Below are 13,865 nucleotides of genomic sequence, written 5' to 3'. Positions count from 1 at the left end.
AGAGGACTCCCCGCCCCGGGTCCTGCTCGCAGCCCAGTGGAACAGATGACTTGGCCTGGAGTCTGCGGCGCGGGCCGCGTCCTTTGTCTGCTCGGCGGTGTTGGGTGCCCAAGGCCCGCGCCCCGCTCTGTGGGTAGACAAAGCCGGAGTCGCAGCGAACCGAGCCGGCTCCAACACCACTCGCGCCTCCCGACATCCCGCCCTCTTCCCTTTGAGTCCTCTGATTGGTCTGCGCCATTACAAAGAGGCCGGGAAGCGGGCGGGTCACGTGGGCAGACGCGGCTTTCGATTGGTCAGGCTTCACTGCCTATCGAGGAGGGCGGGCAGTACGCGCTCCGCCCAGTCGCTCCCTCGGTGTCGAGGCCCGCCCGCGGGGCCGGCCGCCTGTCAGAGGGAGGTGGCGATGGTGCTCTTGGTGGCGGCAGCGGCGGCAGGGCTTTCCTTGGTCGGACGGCAGGAAAGAGAAGATGACTGACCGATCGACTGGATGAATGAATGAATGGCGGAGCCGAGCGCGCCATGAGGAACCTGCCGAGCCTGGGCGGCCTCGCCCTGTTGTGCTGCGCGGCCGCCGCAGCCGCTTCAACAGCCTCGGCAGGGAATGTCACCGGGGGCGGCGGGGCGGAGGGGCAGGTGGTCCCGTCGCCCAGCCCGGGGCTTCCGGACCAAGCCAGCAGCCCCTTCACTAAGGCCGCGGCTCCCACGGCGCAGGCCCCGCGGACCGGCCCCCCGCGCACCACAGTCCGCAGAACCGGGACTGCAACGCCGTCAGCCGGCTCCCCGGAGATCATCCCTCCCCGCACCAGCGCACAGCCTGCTACCACCACCCCCTTCCCGGTTCTGGACCTCTCGTCCGCCACCCCTTCGGAGGACGGACACACTCCCACCACCGAGTCACCACCCTCCACACCCGTGCCCACCACCCTTGTGAGCACAGCTGGCCAGCCTCTGACCACCTCTGTAATCACCACTGCTCAGGCTGCCAGCACTCCGGGGACCCCGACTGCCGAATCCCCGGACAGAAGCAGCAACAGCAGCAGAGTCCCGCCCACCGCACCTGTCACCGAAACCCCTGCTCCTCCTCCCCCAGGTGAGTCTCGGCGCTTCCTAGTCCTCTGGACCTTCCCCAGGCACTGCCTATTTACACACCAGCTGCGTCACCCTGACCACTTATTGCCCAAGAGCTTCCCGAGGGAGGATACAAGCTCCAGCTGAAGTAGACCCCCAATCCCACCAAATCTGGAAAGTCTTTTGTCCCCCAACCTAGTGCAGTGCTCCATCCAGAGGGAGCTGCTGCTATGTGGAAAGCCTAGGGTCTCTTCCTAAAGCAGGGGTTTCTGGCCTTTGTTAGAGTCCCAGAATGCACACAAACTTTGTATTGGATCCGCCCAGAAGGCCACCTCCACCTGGGATGTCTGGGGAGAAAGTTTGAAAGCTAGAATGGTTCTTTATCAATGCCCAGGTAAAAACCTTTAAGGGATTCCCCTAAGGCTCTAGGTTCCTTGTTTCTTTTTATTGATGTAGTTAATAGATGTTGGTGTGTGCTTCTCTGTGTGTGTTTCTGTGTGTGTGTTTCAGTGTGTGTGTTTCTGTATGTGTGTGTGTTGGAAAAGATAGAGTGTAGTTTGCTTACAAACAGGCCACTTCAGGCCTGAAATTATAAATAAAAAATGGCATTGTAGTCGGTGTTTTCTGTGCAAATAAGTAGCTTTTATAGGTCAATTGGGACAGGTGTGTATCTAGGTTGAGCATGTTTATAAATTAGGTTAAATCCTTTCCTTGCACCACTTCATTCTGTATCAATTCCAAGGTCAGTGTTTGGGCAAATGCCATTTGAGCAGGGATGCCCATTTTTGCCCTTTTAAAAACTAGGATGTTCCTTACTGCCGTTGCTGACATGCTGATTTCTGTCTGAGCTCACAATAGGGAATGCATCTCTTCTGCTGGTGAAAGCATTCAGGCAAAGTTAAGATACAATTGCTGTTCCTCCACCGTTTTGCATCTTAAATAGGCCAGGGACTCAACCAAAAAGGCCTACCTCTTTAAGACATTCAGCAAGTTTCTGAGACCTTTTGCATTGCATTGGGGTGGAGATTTGCCCACAGCACTTACTTGTCTAGCTTGATCTGATTGTTGACCTAATTCTTAGGCTCAGTGGTTTACTGTGGAGTCAGGTATGGGCTTTGGACTATAATTGAGTTGGTAGAGGATTTTCCCAGATGGTTAAGTCTTGAATCGTATGTTGGAGCTTGGCAAAGGAATAAGTAGGAATGCAGATTATTCAGCCCCAAAAGCCACATTTGGATCCCTTTTAGCGTCAAAGAATGTACTAACTAGCTATGTTTTTTTTCACCTTTGGTGCTTTTTTAGCTTTTATAAAGAGAGATTGACATATTACTAAAAGTTAGACTAGTACCTAAGTGTAGACACTAGAGTCCATTTTTAGGTTTGCATTCCTACTTATTGCCCCCCTTTGTCAACGTAAATATGGACAGGTCCTTGTGATTTCATTTTCTTCAACCTCAAGATGAAGGTTATCATAGTCTTTCTAGGTTTGCTGTGCAAATTATGTAAAATGGACTGAATGCTTCCTCAGTATATCAGTAGTATACACAAAGACAAGAGGATCAGGAGTTCAAAGCCAGCCTTGGCTACTTACTACATTTAAAGCAACCTGTACTATAGGGCAAGTCTCTATCAAGAAAGAAAGAAAAACAGGAGAGAGAGGTTAGGAGAGGAAAGAAAAAATTCACTAAGTCAATGCATATCTAACTAGTGCTTAGAATAGTTCCTGTGCTTAATAAGCACCACCTGTATGTTGTGTTTTATTTATAGCCAGCTCTGTTTTCTGATTAGAAAAATATCAAGAAGCTAAGTGAGGATGTGTGACTTCTATACCTTGTTTTAGTAAACAAAAAGGATGACTTAGAATGTCTGGAGTTTTAAGCACATAATATTTAACTAGCAATTGCTTCCTCTTGTTAGTATCTGATAAATAAACATACAATTAATGTCATTTCACTTTTGACATTTTAAGAACATGAAGATAATTCTTATTGCCAAAAGAGATAATCAGAAGCCTAAAAGAAAAGGACAACAATAAGTCCTCCACTGTACTCTAGTTCTGGTTCCTAGAGGATCTAGAGGTTACTTAAAGTGGTTTGTTCTTTCTGGGCATATATCAACAAAATTGTATTTTAAAATAATTTTTAGGGCTCATAGGTAGAGACTTGTTTAATGTGAATAATCACCATCAAAACAACTAATTAGTAATTTATAAAATTTAAACAGAAATATATATATATATATATATCATCTTGATGTATTTGCTTAACTGTGTAATATCAAACTTAATTTTTTTCATGTCAGTACCTTGGATCTACTATATTCCTTCCAATAATATTTTTCATTGTAAATATGTACACAGAAAGTGGACTTGTTTAGCCAGTTTCTTATTAAGTCATTAACCAGTTCCTACTTTATACATACAGAGATTGCTTTGAGAAGCATAGAGAAGAATATATTCTTATTAAATCCATCATTTATTTATTATATTCTCTGATAGTTTGATACCAAAATCAGTACTTAGCATTCAAATCAATTTTAAGTGAAACCAAGTTGAGTTTAGTGAATATTTATCACTTGAACTGTTTTTTATAGTTTCTGTAAGCTAACATCTGTCTAGCTGTCTTCCTGTAGCAAATTTCAGAATATCAAATTTAGGTCATTCACCTTTGTTTAAATAGTGTGTAATTTTATAGTCTTCTGTGAATTCATTCACATAATTGTCTGTGTTTAGTTCTCAGTAGCTTGACTGAATTCGTGGCCTACTGGTATGCAATTTTAACCTTAGAGTGATATATTCAAGTGGGACTTTTTAATTATAGCATGGGCTCCAATCTACTTTAGATAGTAAGCATAGCTCTTCAAAAGAGGAAAAGTTCTATATGAATTGGAAAGAGCTGATTTGGCTTGCAAAGCTGGATTTCCTGCCATTGGGAAAGATGGTTGTAGGATTTTGTTTCCATATTTTTATGAGAACTGGTTACCGTTTAATACACCATTTGATTGGGAAGGTCTTCTAAAGCTCTGTATGACTCAGTAAAAAGTCCTTCCTAGTGATTTAGCTAAAAGCTCTTACCTACCAGTCAGTTGGGATCCCATTGTTTACACAGGGACACTGCTCTGCAAACTGAAACTAGTTACTCAGCAAGCAGACACTTTGCTCTCACAAACCTGCTACAACACTATACTGATTGGTTGGATGAAGGGTGGATGGAAATGCTTACTAGAGAGTAATAATCAGCAATAAGGCCCCCGGGGCCATGGCAAATGTTTTCTTGTCTGTTTTACATGGACTAATAGGATCTTAGAAGCCATGAAAGCCCAGCATGGCTCTACATTTTAAGAAATACTTCTATAGGCTTAGGTGAAACATCTCTGCCTTAGCTAACATTTCACAAGATGGAAGCATGTGCAAGTCTGTTTTCTCAGATTTCGGGGCGGGGGGCGGGGAGGAGGAGTAGTTGTACTCTGAGTACAAAAAAAAAAAAAAAACTTCAGCTTCTTCAGTTCGTCTTTATTTAACATAGTTTCATATTTTTTCACTGTCCTGGTCACCTCTATTCTGAACCTTTTCAGTCTTGTCTAACTTCTCTAAAACACAGAACAGAACTGAACCCAGTAGTCTAGATATACTCCAGCATAGCTCATAGCAGAGAGAGTGGTTACCTTGTTCTTTCTGGGTCAATACTGATTTTGTATTTAGTCCCCTAAGCACAGCATTTTTTTTTTCAGCCAAATTGTGTGGTTGACTCATTTAATACATCAAGTTATCTGACTATTTTAATTTATGTATTTAAAAGATATATGTTAGATAAATCTTCTTTTATCTGGTCTTAGAAATGTTTGTGAATTTTTCTAAAATATCTGAAAATTTTGCCATGCTCTTAAGATTGATTATGTTAAATTCAGATGTGCTTTAGAACTCCAATTGTACTCCACCCAGGTTGTTCGCATGACTTTCAGGGTGTTCCTACAAATCAAGTCTAAGGACAAGTCAGGGCAGATTATTCTTGCCTCACTGGAAAGGAGAAATTCATAGATGTTAAACAATTTGGAAGGGAAGGGATAATAGCTTGCACTAGTTCTTAAGGGTCTCTTTTAACTTCTAAGTTCTGTGATGATTAAATGTACATGATTCAGCGCACATTTATACCTTATAAGGAATCTTAATTATTTACTTATGATCCAGACAGCAAGAAGAGACTTTCTTTAAGCAAGCCCCAGAATCCAGTTTGAAATCTGATGTATGAATGCAATATTATAGATGGATTCTATTTGATTTGCCTTATTTGCTTGGTTTTGTTTAAGATAGGGTCTAGCTGTATAGTTCAGGCTGACCTAGAACTTGCTGTGTGGCTCAGGATGACCTCTAACTTGTCATCCTCTTGCTGCCACCCCCTGGGTGGTTGGAGGTGCTACCATGCCTAACACTTTAGCGTTCATTTGAAAAGAACATTCTAGAAATGCAAGATCCTCCTGGCTGGACTACAAGATGGTTTCTTTAGCTCAACAGTCTGTACTGTTAAAGCCAGAGTCCTATTTCATGTAGTTATTTGTGACTAACATTTATTTTATGGAAATAAAAATCATATAGGCTCCAAGGAGAAAACTTTTATAAAAAAGCCTTTTATAAAAAAAAATCTATGTGTATAGATATATTGGAGAGCTTTTCAGATTTTAGGAAGTTAACCAATATATCCCAGTGAAGCTGGGAGAATATCTAGTAATCAGACTTATGAAGACATTCATATTAGTATGCTCAATATCAACAATTCAGTGGGATAAGAATCATGAGTAACCTTGCCTTTGATTAAGTCAGGCTTTATTGTCATGCATATTCAAGGTAGGGCTTGCAGGACTGGCAGCCTGTTTCTTTACCTGTCTTGGAATACATACAAGTACTTCCTTCCCTGCCTTGGATAAGGTTTCACTATGTTACCTAGGCTGGCCTTATATTCATGGGCTTAAGCCATCCTTCTGTTTCAGTCTAAGTAACTGGAAATACAGGAGCTCACCATTATGTCTGGATTCTTAATATTCTTCTTTAATATTTGTTGGTCCCAAGCCTAGCGTCAGCTGGTCAATACTTACAAAACACACCTGAGCCCAAGCTTTGCTTGTGAGACTTTGACAAAGGAAGGATGAAGCAAAGACCTGGCTCAACCTTGCTTTAGAAAGGACGACAGATGAATCCTATGGTCAATATTCTTTTATGCCTAGGAAGGGAACCAGGTGGTCCAAGGCAGGCTCTTATGTCTTGAGAGAGGGTCTCTAGGCCACTGATATTAAAAGCTGGGAGCTTCTCTGTGAACACTGTTTAAAAGCTTTATGGGTTACCGCTTATCAGAGCAGCAGTTTGAGTGTCCATTATCATCCCTGTCTATTCTCTAGATCAGTTGTAGCTTGGTTCTAACACTGAGTGCCCTCCTTACCCCTCTGCATCCCAATAAATGGAGTATGTTAGAGGAAAAACATGGGTATTTGTGATAAGACAGGTGGACACGGAGAACACCCTGCACAACCTTTTTATCTGAAGACAATATAAGAGTCCAGTGTTTTCTGTGTCTCTCCTGCCTTAGAGACAGGAGAGTAAACATTAACACCATGGAAAGATTACCAGTAGTGGGGAACCTCACCATGCTCTTGTTAGAAGGGGTCAACCTAAGCCTAGTAAAGCTTAAACCTCCTTTGGGATCTGTTCTAAATCTTGGTATCTTGGTAGTTTCTGCTACTAAGAGGAGCAGGAAGAATATTTAATTTTAGATCTTCTACTATTTAGCATTAGGTTTGAGGGTTGTGGACCACTATAATACTAATTGCAAACATGTACTTCTAGCAGAAAATGTCTTACATGCATTATGTTATTTTGTCCTTAGAACAGTGAATTACTGTTATATAGTATGATCTTCATTTTTTTTCTGGTACTGGACATTAAATCCAGGCCCTTGCATATGATAAATACTATTCCTCCTCTGAGCTGTAACTTCCACCCTGTTTTCTAAATAAGGAAACTGAGACCCAGTGCTTTTTGGTATGTACTGTATTGTGTGCTGTTCATCAATCTTTAACTTTTTGTTTTATAATGGTTTATGGCTGTGATATTAAACTATAGCTCATCCTTTAGATTAGGGTTTATCTTGCTTTAACGGATGTATTTGTATGAATTATCTTTAGGGTCAATCATAAGGACTTCTTAAGACTCGATGGCCTTAGTGCCTACTGTTGTGTAGAAATACCTTAGTATGATTAGTTTCTGGAATAGAACAAACTCTATAACATTAGTTTAGAGTCTTTTGAATAATGTCTCCAGGAAGCCTTCTGGCTAGCTGAAAATTAACAAATTGAAATAATCTGACTAGCTCTTTTTATCTTGATTTAACTAAAGACTCATAAAATTAAAGTGCATTGCTTTTCATCTGAGCATTCTAAACATGTGCACATTATCCTTCCAGACGTCCTGGCACCCTTATAAAAAGAGTGGACAGAAGTATTACAGTGCTGTTTTTACTGATGGGAAAATTATGGGAAAAGAGATTACTGCTTGAGGGTACTTCATAGAGCAGAAACAAATAGAGATAGAGGATCTTGTTTAGCAGAAAAAACATTAGATGATATTTTAAATTACATATACCTTTATTTTATGCTTTTTACCTTCATCTTGATTTTTTGTTTGTTTTCTTTAGATATAAAAATCTTTATTGTTAATTTCAGCATTATATTACATGTATTTCTACATGTACATATCTACATTTAGGTCTTTTTAAAGTATAAATTTTAGTTTACCATTTCTTTAGTAGAAACATCTATACCAAGTGCACTTGGAACTTTGAAAAGAGATTTTGTTTAATTGTGATAAAATAAAGATTATGCAAGGATTCGTACGTGCTTAAATAACAGTAAATGTTTGCTTAAAAGTAGTAACCTATCATGTCTTTTTGCTTAAATATATCCCATAAATTTATGTCAAAATAATCTTTGTAGTGATGCTACTCTTCCACAGGCATTGTCAGAGAACTCTTCTACTTTCTGTCTTTATTTGCTCCTGTTTCCAGTGTAAACTCCTTTACGTGTTCCTCTTATTCTGTCTCGTTCTTGGGCCCTACCCTTCTTTCCCTGTTATTTAAGAAGCCAAATTACCCTCTCGAGTGAACAATTTACCACTTTGTCCTCCTTCAATGCATCCTCAAAGCCTGATTCTTCTAAGAGATCTTTCTAGGTGAACAAAAAGTCCTTGAAGATGTCTTGGTATCAGGGTGCATGGAGGTAAACCCTTTTTATGCAGAATAAAACCTCTCTTTTTTCTGTAACTGCCTTTTTCCATATATAAATACTTTTTAAGCAACAAAATATAAAGCATTTTAAAGAGAAATTTCCTTTTTCTTTTATGAATAATATTGGTTATTTTTGATACACTGCTTTGGTATATGAGACTTAATTGTGTTAAGAAACAAATGTTTTGATCTTCCAAATGACAGAACTTTCCTTGTAGAAATACAATTAAAGTTAATAGTAAACAGAATGCTTCTAATAATTAACAAGTATGGGTTTCAAAGTGCTCTTAGAATCTAGAGCTTTTCATGTACTTTGAGGTTAATTTCTATGTATTATATGAGTTTAAAAAAGGCTTAGTTTCTGTTCTCTATTGATTCTGTTATTGGTAAGTGGTAAGTTTCACATTTGATCATTTTTATTTCTAGCTGTTGTCCTTGGGGTTTATTTGCTGAGTTTAATCATTTGGCTGGTTTTACTGCTCATATTTAAATAGCAGAAAGATGGTGATAAGAGATTAGGATTTTCTACATTTCTTTCCTAGACACTAGCTGGTGCTCAATGTAATAAAAAGAACCTATTCATAATTAAAAATAAATGGTATGGGAAATAACAAGTTAAGCTATGGAATTTTATTGTGAAACTCAAATAAATTTATCTTCTTTATCTTAATTTTTTCATTTAAAAGTAGGAATAGTAACCTTAATCTACCTCTTCGGTTGTGTTGCCCCAAATGAATCTGCTGGAAGAAAAAGAGACTTCATTTCAGCTTTCCTGTCCAGTCTGACATTTAATGCTGGGCAACAAATGTAACTGAGTTCTTATATGGATAGTTTCTTGTCAGGCTTTTAAAATGTACATCATTTGTTCTTAAACAATAAAGGAGCTAAATGTCAGCATCCCCATCTTATAGATGGCAAATACTGGGACTCAGAGATCTTAAGTGGAAAGGAGACCGGTAAGATGACTCAGAAGGCAAAGGTGACCCTCACCATGCAATAACTTGGGTTCATTCCCTTGAGCCCACATGGCACAGGAAGAGGACTGGCTCTCATAAGGTGAACTCTGACTCCTCATGTATATGTAAGTGCACTCTGATGTGTAAGCAAGCTTACACATCACATCTACCTCTCCAGTAATAAATATAGTAAGAGAGAAGGAGAAAATAGACTCCCACTGTTCTCTGATCTCCCCCACACTTGCTGAAGTACATATACACAAAATAAATAAATGTAATTTTTAAAGAAGTAATTTACATTTATATTGCCATTGAATAGCCCTAAATAGATTTTCATTATTTAGTAACCAAATGAAGAAAATGTGGTTGGTAATTTGAGTAGGCATGCAGTATATTCTTGAAGAATATAATGTAATCATGACCCTCTCTCTTAAAATGAACCTTCCTCTAGTTTTTCCATTTTGTTCCTATTAATAAAGCATGTGGAACTCCAAGAATTTATATATTACACGACTTTGTCCTTTCTATGTTTCTTAGCTAAAATAAAAACCAAAATAGACAAATGAGAATCTGATAATTTTGGCGGGGGGGATGAATAGCTAAGTTAGAAAGTTGAGTTCTTGTATATAAGATATGGGCTCTGGGAACCGGGAAAGGGGAAATCATTTTGAATGTAAACAATATATATACATATATATATATATATACATATATATAAGCTTTAGGGGCATCTTACTAATCTCAAAATTTGAACAAATAATTTCATTTATAAAATGAAATGAAAACTTTGACTTATAAACTGTTATTTGGGTACTTGCACTTCCTCAAGTTTTTTTTTTTTTTTTCGTTTACTGTGTCCAATTTTGAATTTATAGTCATACTATAAAATGAAAACAATGGGCAAAAGTTGTGATAAGCATGCTAAATCTCTATGTATATGAGATTAAGTCAGATAATATGACACAGAATCATGTAATTGGCTTAGCAAGTTTGGTCAGCCTCTGAGATACTTGCTCAGTTTCGTGGAGATGCCATTCTGTAGTAAGCATCTGTAGAAGATGCTGTCTAAGACAGGAAACCTCCTGAGACCTGACAAAACTACAAAATTTAGGCAGGCAGAGATGATAGATTAAATGTATTTTTTCTTTATGAAAGATTAACTGCGGTCTTTGATAAAAGCCGAAAATAGGATATTGGGTCTTTTCTCCATTTTATCTAGTCTAGAAGATTTTAAACAAGCACTTTAAAGTTAATTTTAATTAATGTACCTGAAGAGATTCTATTCTTATCTTTCACCTTCTATAAAAATCTATTGAAAATGGACCAAAGACCTTAACTAAAAACCTGAAACTGCAGCTTTTAGAAGAAAACATAGGGGATACCCTTTGAGATATTGGGGTAGACAGAACATTTTAATAGAACACTAATATCATAGAAACTAACTTCAAATATCAATAGACAGGGCTTTCATGAAAATTAAAAGTTTCCTCACAGCAAAGGAAACAGCAGAGCAAACAACCCACAGAATGGAAAAAATTTTTTTACCAGCTGCACATCAGAGAAGGGGCAAAAATCCAGAATTTACAAAGAATTGCTGAAATTAAATACTAAGGAAATATAACTGCCAATCAACAAATAGGAAAATGAAAATATGTACTTTCCAAAAAACGAAACACAAATGGTTAATAACTGTTTTTAAAAATGCTCAGTATTCCTGGTCATTAGGAAAATTTAATTAAACTATTTTGAAATACCACCTCAACCTTGTCAAGATAGATATCATAAATAAATATGACAGCAAATATTGGACAGGATGTGGGGAGAAAAAAATTTATTCACCGGTGGTGAAAACTAATACAACCATTGTGAAAATAAGTTTGAAGATTTCTCAAAAACATTAGATATAGAACTACCACATGATTCCACTACTTAATTCCTGGGCATATACCCAGAGAATTCCACATCCTACCACAGAGATATTTGCACCCTCATGTTTATTGCTACTTTATTCACTGCAGTAGTCAGCCTAGTTGTCAATCAACAAATGACTGTAAAAATAAAATTCCATATATGTGTGTGTGTGTGTGTGTGTGTGTGTGTATGGACACCTATTGAGCTGAAAAGAAAAGTGAAATCACAGATTAGCAGGAAAATGAATGCACTTAGAATCTATGGTTTTAAGTGAGGTCACAATGTCTCAGAAAGAAAAGTAAGACATGTTCTTCCTCATCTCCAGAATCTAGTCAATATTAGATGTAAATTTCTAAACAGTGTGCATGTGGATACAGTAAAACATGTAGAAAAGAAGACAAAAATGGCTAAATATTAGGGCATGGGGAAAGATTGAATGCAGGTAATGGACACAAATTATAAAAGAGGATATAAAGCTAATTGTTTTTCTAGTTCCAATTTTATCATGTATTTTTTATTTTTGATAGATAAATGCAGAAAAATATATCTGGTAGTAAGACTATAAAATTCAACGTGAAGCTCCAGAGCTTCCATTCCCAGTACTGTTCTAACTGTACAGAAGTTCATTGAGTTATACAGTTTTAAGGTCTGGTTAATTTGGGTGTATGCTTTTTTATTTGCATTTTCAAAATAAATAAAATTTTAAATAAGAAAAATGTAAACTTATTTAAATAGACACTGTTTAAACTGAACAATATTTGAATTCATGGCATTTTTCACTGTATTTTACCAATAAAAATCTGATTTTTTCTCCCTTAACAATACAGTGCACACTAGAAGTTTAGTTTCAATCTCTGCCCATATGTTTTGCAATTAGATCAGATGGGGTTGCTTTTATACTGGTAATAGAACAGCTGTTCTATAGATGGATGCCTTGCCAGGGAGACAGCTAAGCTCCAAGGAAAGGAGAAATTTATTCATTTGGAAGAAGGAATGTGTTCTGCCTAGTCAAAGAGAAAGTGATAAGCAGCAGGAATGTTTTCAACTTACAAGAGGAATGTTAAATAAATTTTAGTTAGCCAATGTTATGCCCTTGAGATAACTGATTTTGAAAGCTTGTTTCAGTATTACGTTGTTCTTAACAACTACCATATTTCCAACTACCATATTTTCATGGTTTATTTTAAATCTGTTGCTTTTACTTCATGAATGTGGGCAAAGGAGTGAGCAGTGAGCAGAACATGATAGTCCTGAGTTCCTTCTAATTTTAATGCTCATTAAAGATATGCATTTGTGTATGTATGAATGTATGTATGTATGTATGTAAGTATATGTATACACACATGTAAGTATAGTCTCAGAAAGTTTTGGATGTTGGCCACTGAAGGAAATTGGGTGAACTGAATAGCTTTATAGATTTTTTTCAGTCTTGCCAGTCATTTATGGAAATGTAGTCTAGGTGTAGGAAAGGTTACTGGGAATAATGGGGGCAATAGGAGTAGTCATCATTCCAACATGCTGTTTTTGTCTCATTTTCCTATTGAGGCTTAGTTAAAAGAAGATATCAGGCCTTTTCTGCTGTACATTTCTCATTTGGCTTTATGTTCCTTACAGTCTTAGTTCTAAGCATACAGCATTAATAGTACAAACCCACCACCCACTAACAATGTGTGGGATAATGAATAGCTAGACATTATACCAAATACACAAAGCAATTTGGCTGTTGGGTATTATTATACTGAATTGTTGGTGGATTGCCTGAAAACCTATCTCGTTTAACTGGTTTTAATTTCTGTGTTAGTTTGCTGCTTCAACTTGTCTACAACTACAGGACTAAGAGATTCAGCTAATCAGTGGGATGGCAGTGAGAACTAAATTCCAGCCCTTCTTTCATGGATTTTATGTGTTATTGAACCTATTTTCTAATGGTTTTATATCAGGTTCTCTATCTATAAAATGAAATATATTTTCCAGTCTCCCAAGGTTTTTGAGAAGTAATATATAACTTAATTTGGGTTTCTCTCAAAGGAAAAGGCTTTATAGTTTAAGCTCTTTTCTAGTGATTTTTTTTCAGATTATGTGTTTTGAATTTGTTCATAATATGTGAATAAGATAGCCTTTTATAAACAAACAAAAAATCATACACAGATATATATGTGACTTTATACATGCTATATTTTATAATATTTTATTTACTTGTATAATAAATTATGCTGTTTGGGACACTTTAGCACCATTTTTGTTGATTACCTTGATGAAATACAGCATAATAAATCAGGCTTTATAAATCATTAATATTATTTTAATTGATTTTTGTCTGGTTGCTCATTTCAATTTTGGGAGAGGGCCTCATTATCTAGCCTGAAATTTCACTGTAGAATGGCCTTGAGCTTAGGATCTTACTGCTCCAGCCTCTTATGTTCTGGGATTATAGGGATGTGCCCCTAGACTGTGCTTTTTTGAATGGATCCTACTTCACCATTTTTATGTTGAAATGTACAAGTATATGTTTTAGAATATGAAAGCAATTGCAAAGTTAAAAAGTGAACTCAGATATAATAAAAGTGACATTTTAGTGGTAACTGCAGATTTTTTTATATCAACATTATTTTCCTCCCCTTCCTTGCCACTGATATAATTCTGTATGTATCTAATACATAAA

The 13,865-nt window shown here is 37.6% G+C and overlaps 1 protein-coding gene across 1 annotated transcript in view; it reads left to right on the top strand.

The window, feature by feature from the left end:
- The first annotated feature begins 346 nt into the window (after positions 1 to 346).
- The window catches only part of Megf9 (multiple EGF like domains 9), a 103,753-nt gene continuing 90,234 nt past the window's right edge, over positions 347 to 13,865 (top strand). The window contains exon 1 of the mRNA XM_052176653.1: positions 347 to 1,090. Within this exon, the coding sequence (XP_052032613.1) occupies positions 496 to 1,090 (595 nt within the window). The 5' untranslated portion in view covers positions 347 to 495. The remainder of the gene's footprint in view (positions 1,091 to 13,865) is intronic.

This window comes from Apodemus sylvaticus, chromosome 3 (genome assembly GCF_947179515.1).
Source record: "Apodemus sylvaticus chromosome 3, mApoSyl1.1, whole genome shotgun sequence".
NCBI lineage: Eukaryota > Metazoa > Chordata > Mammalia > Rodentia > Muridae > Apodemus > Apodemus sylvaticus.
Note: the sequence above shows the minus strand (reverse complement) of the source record. Positions and strands in the feature narration are given on the sequence as shown.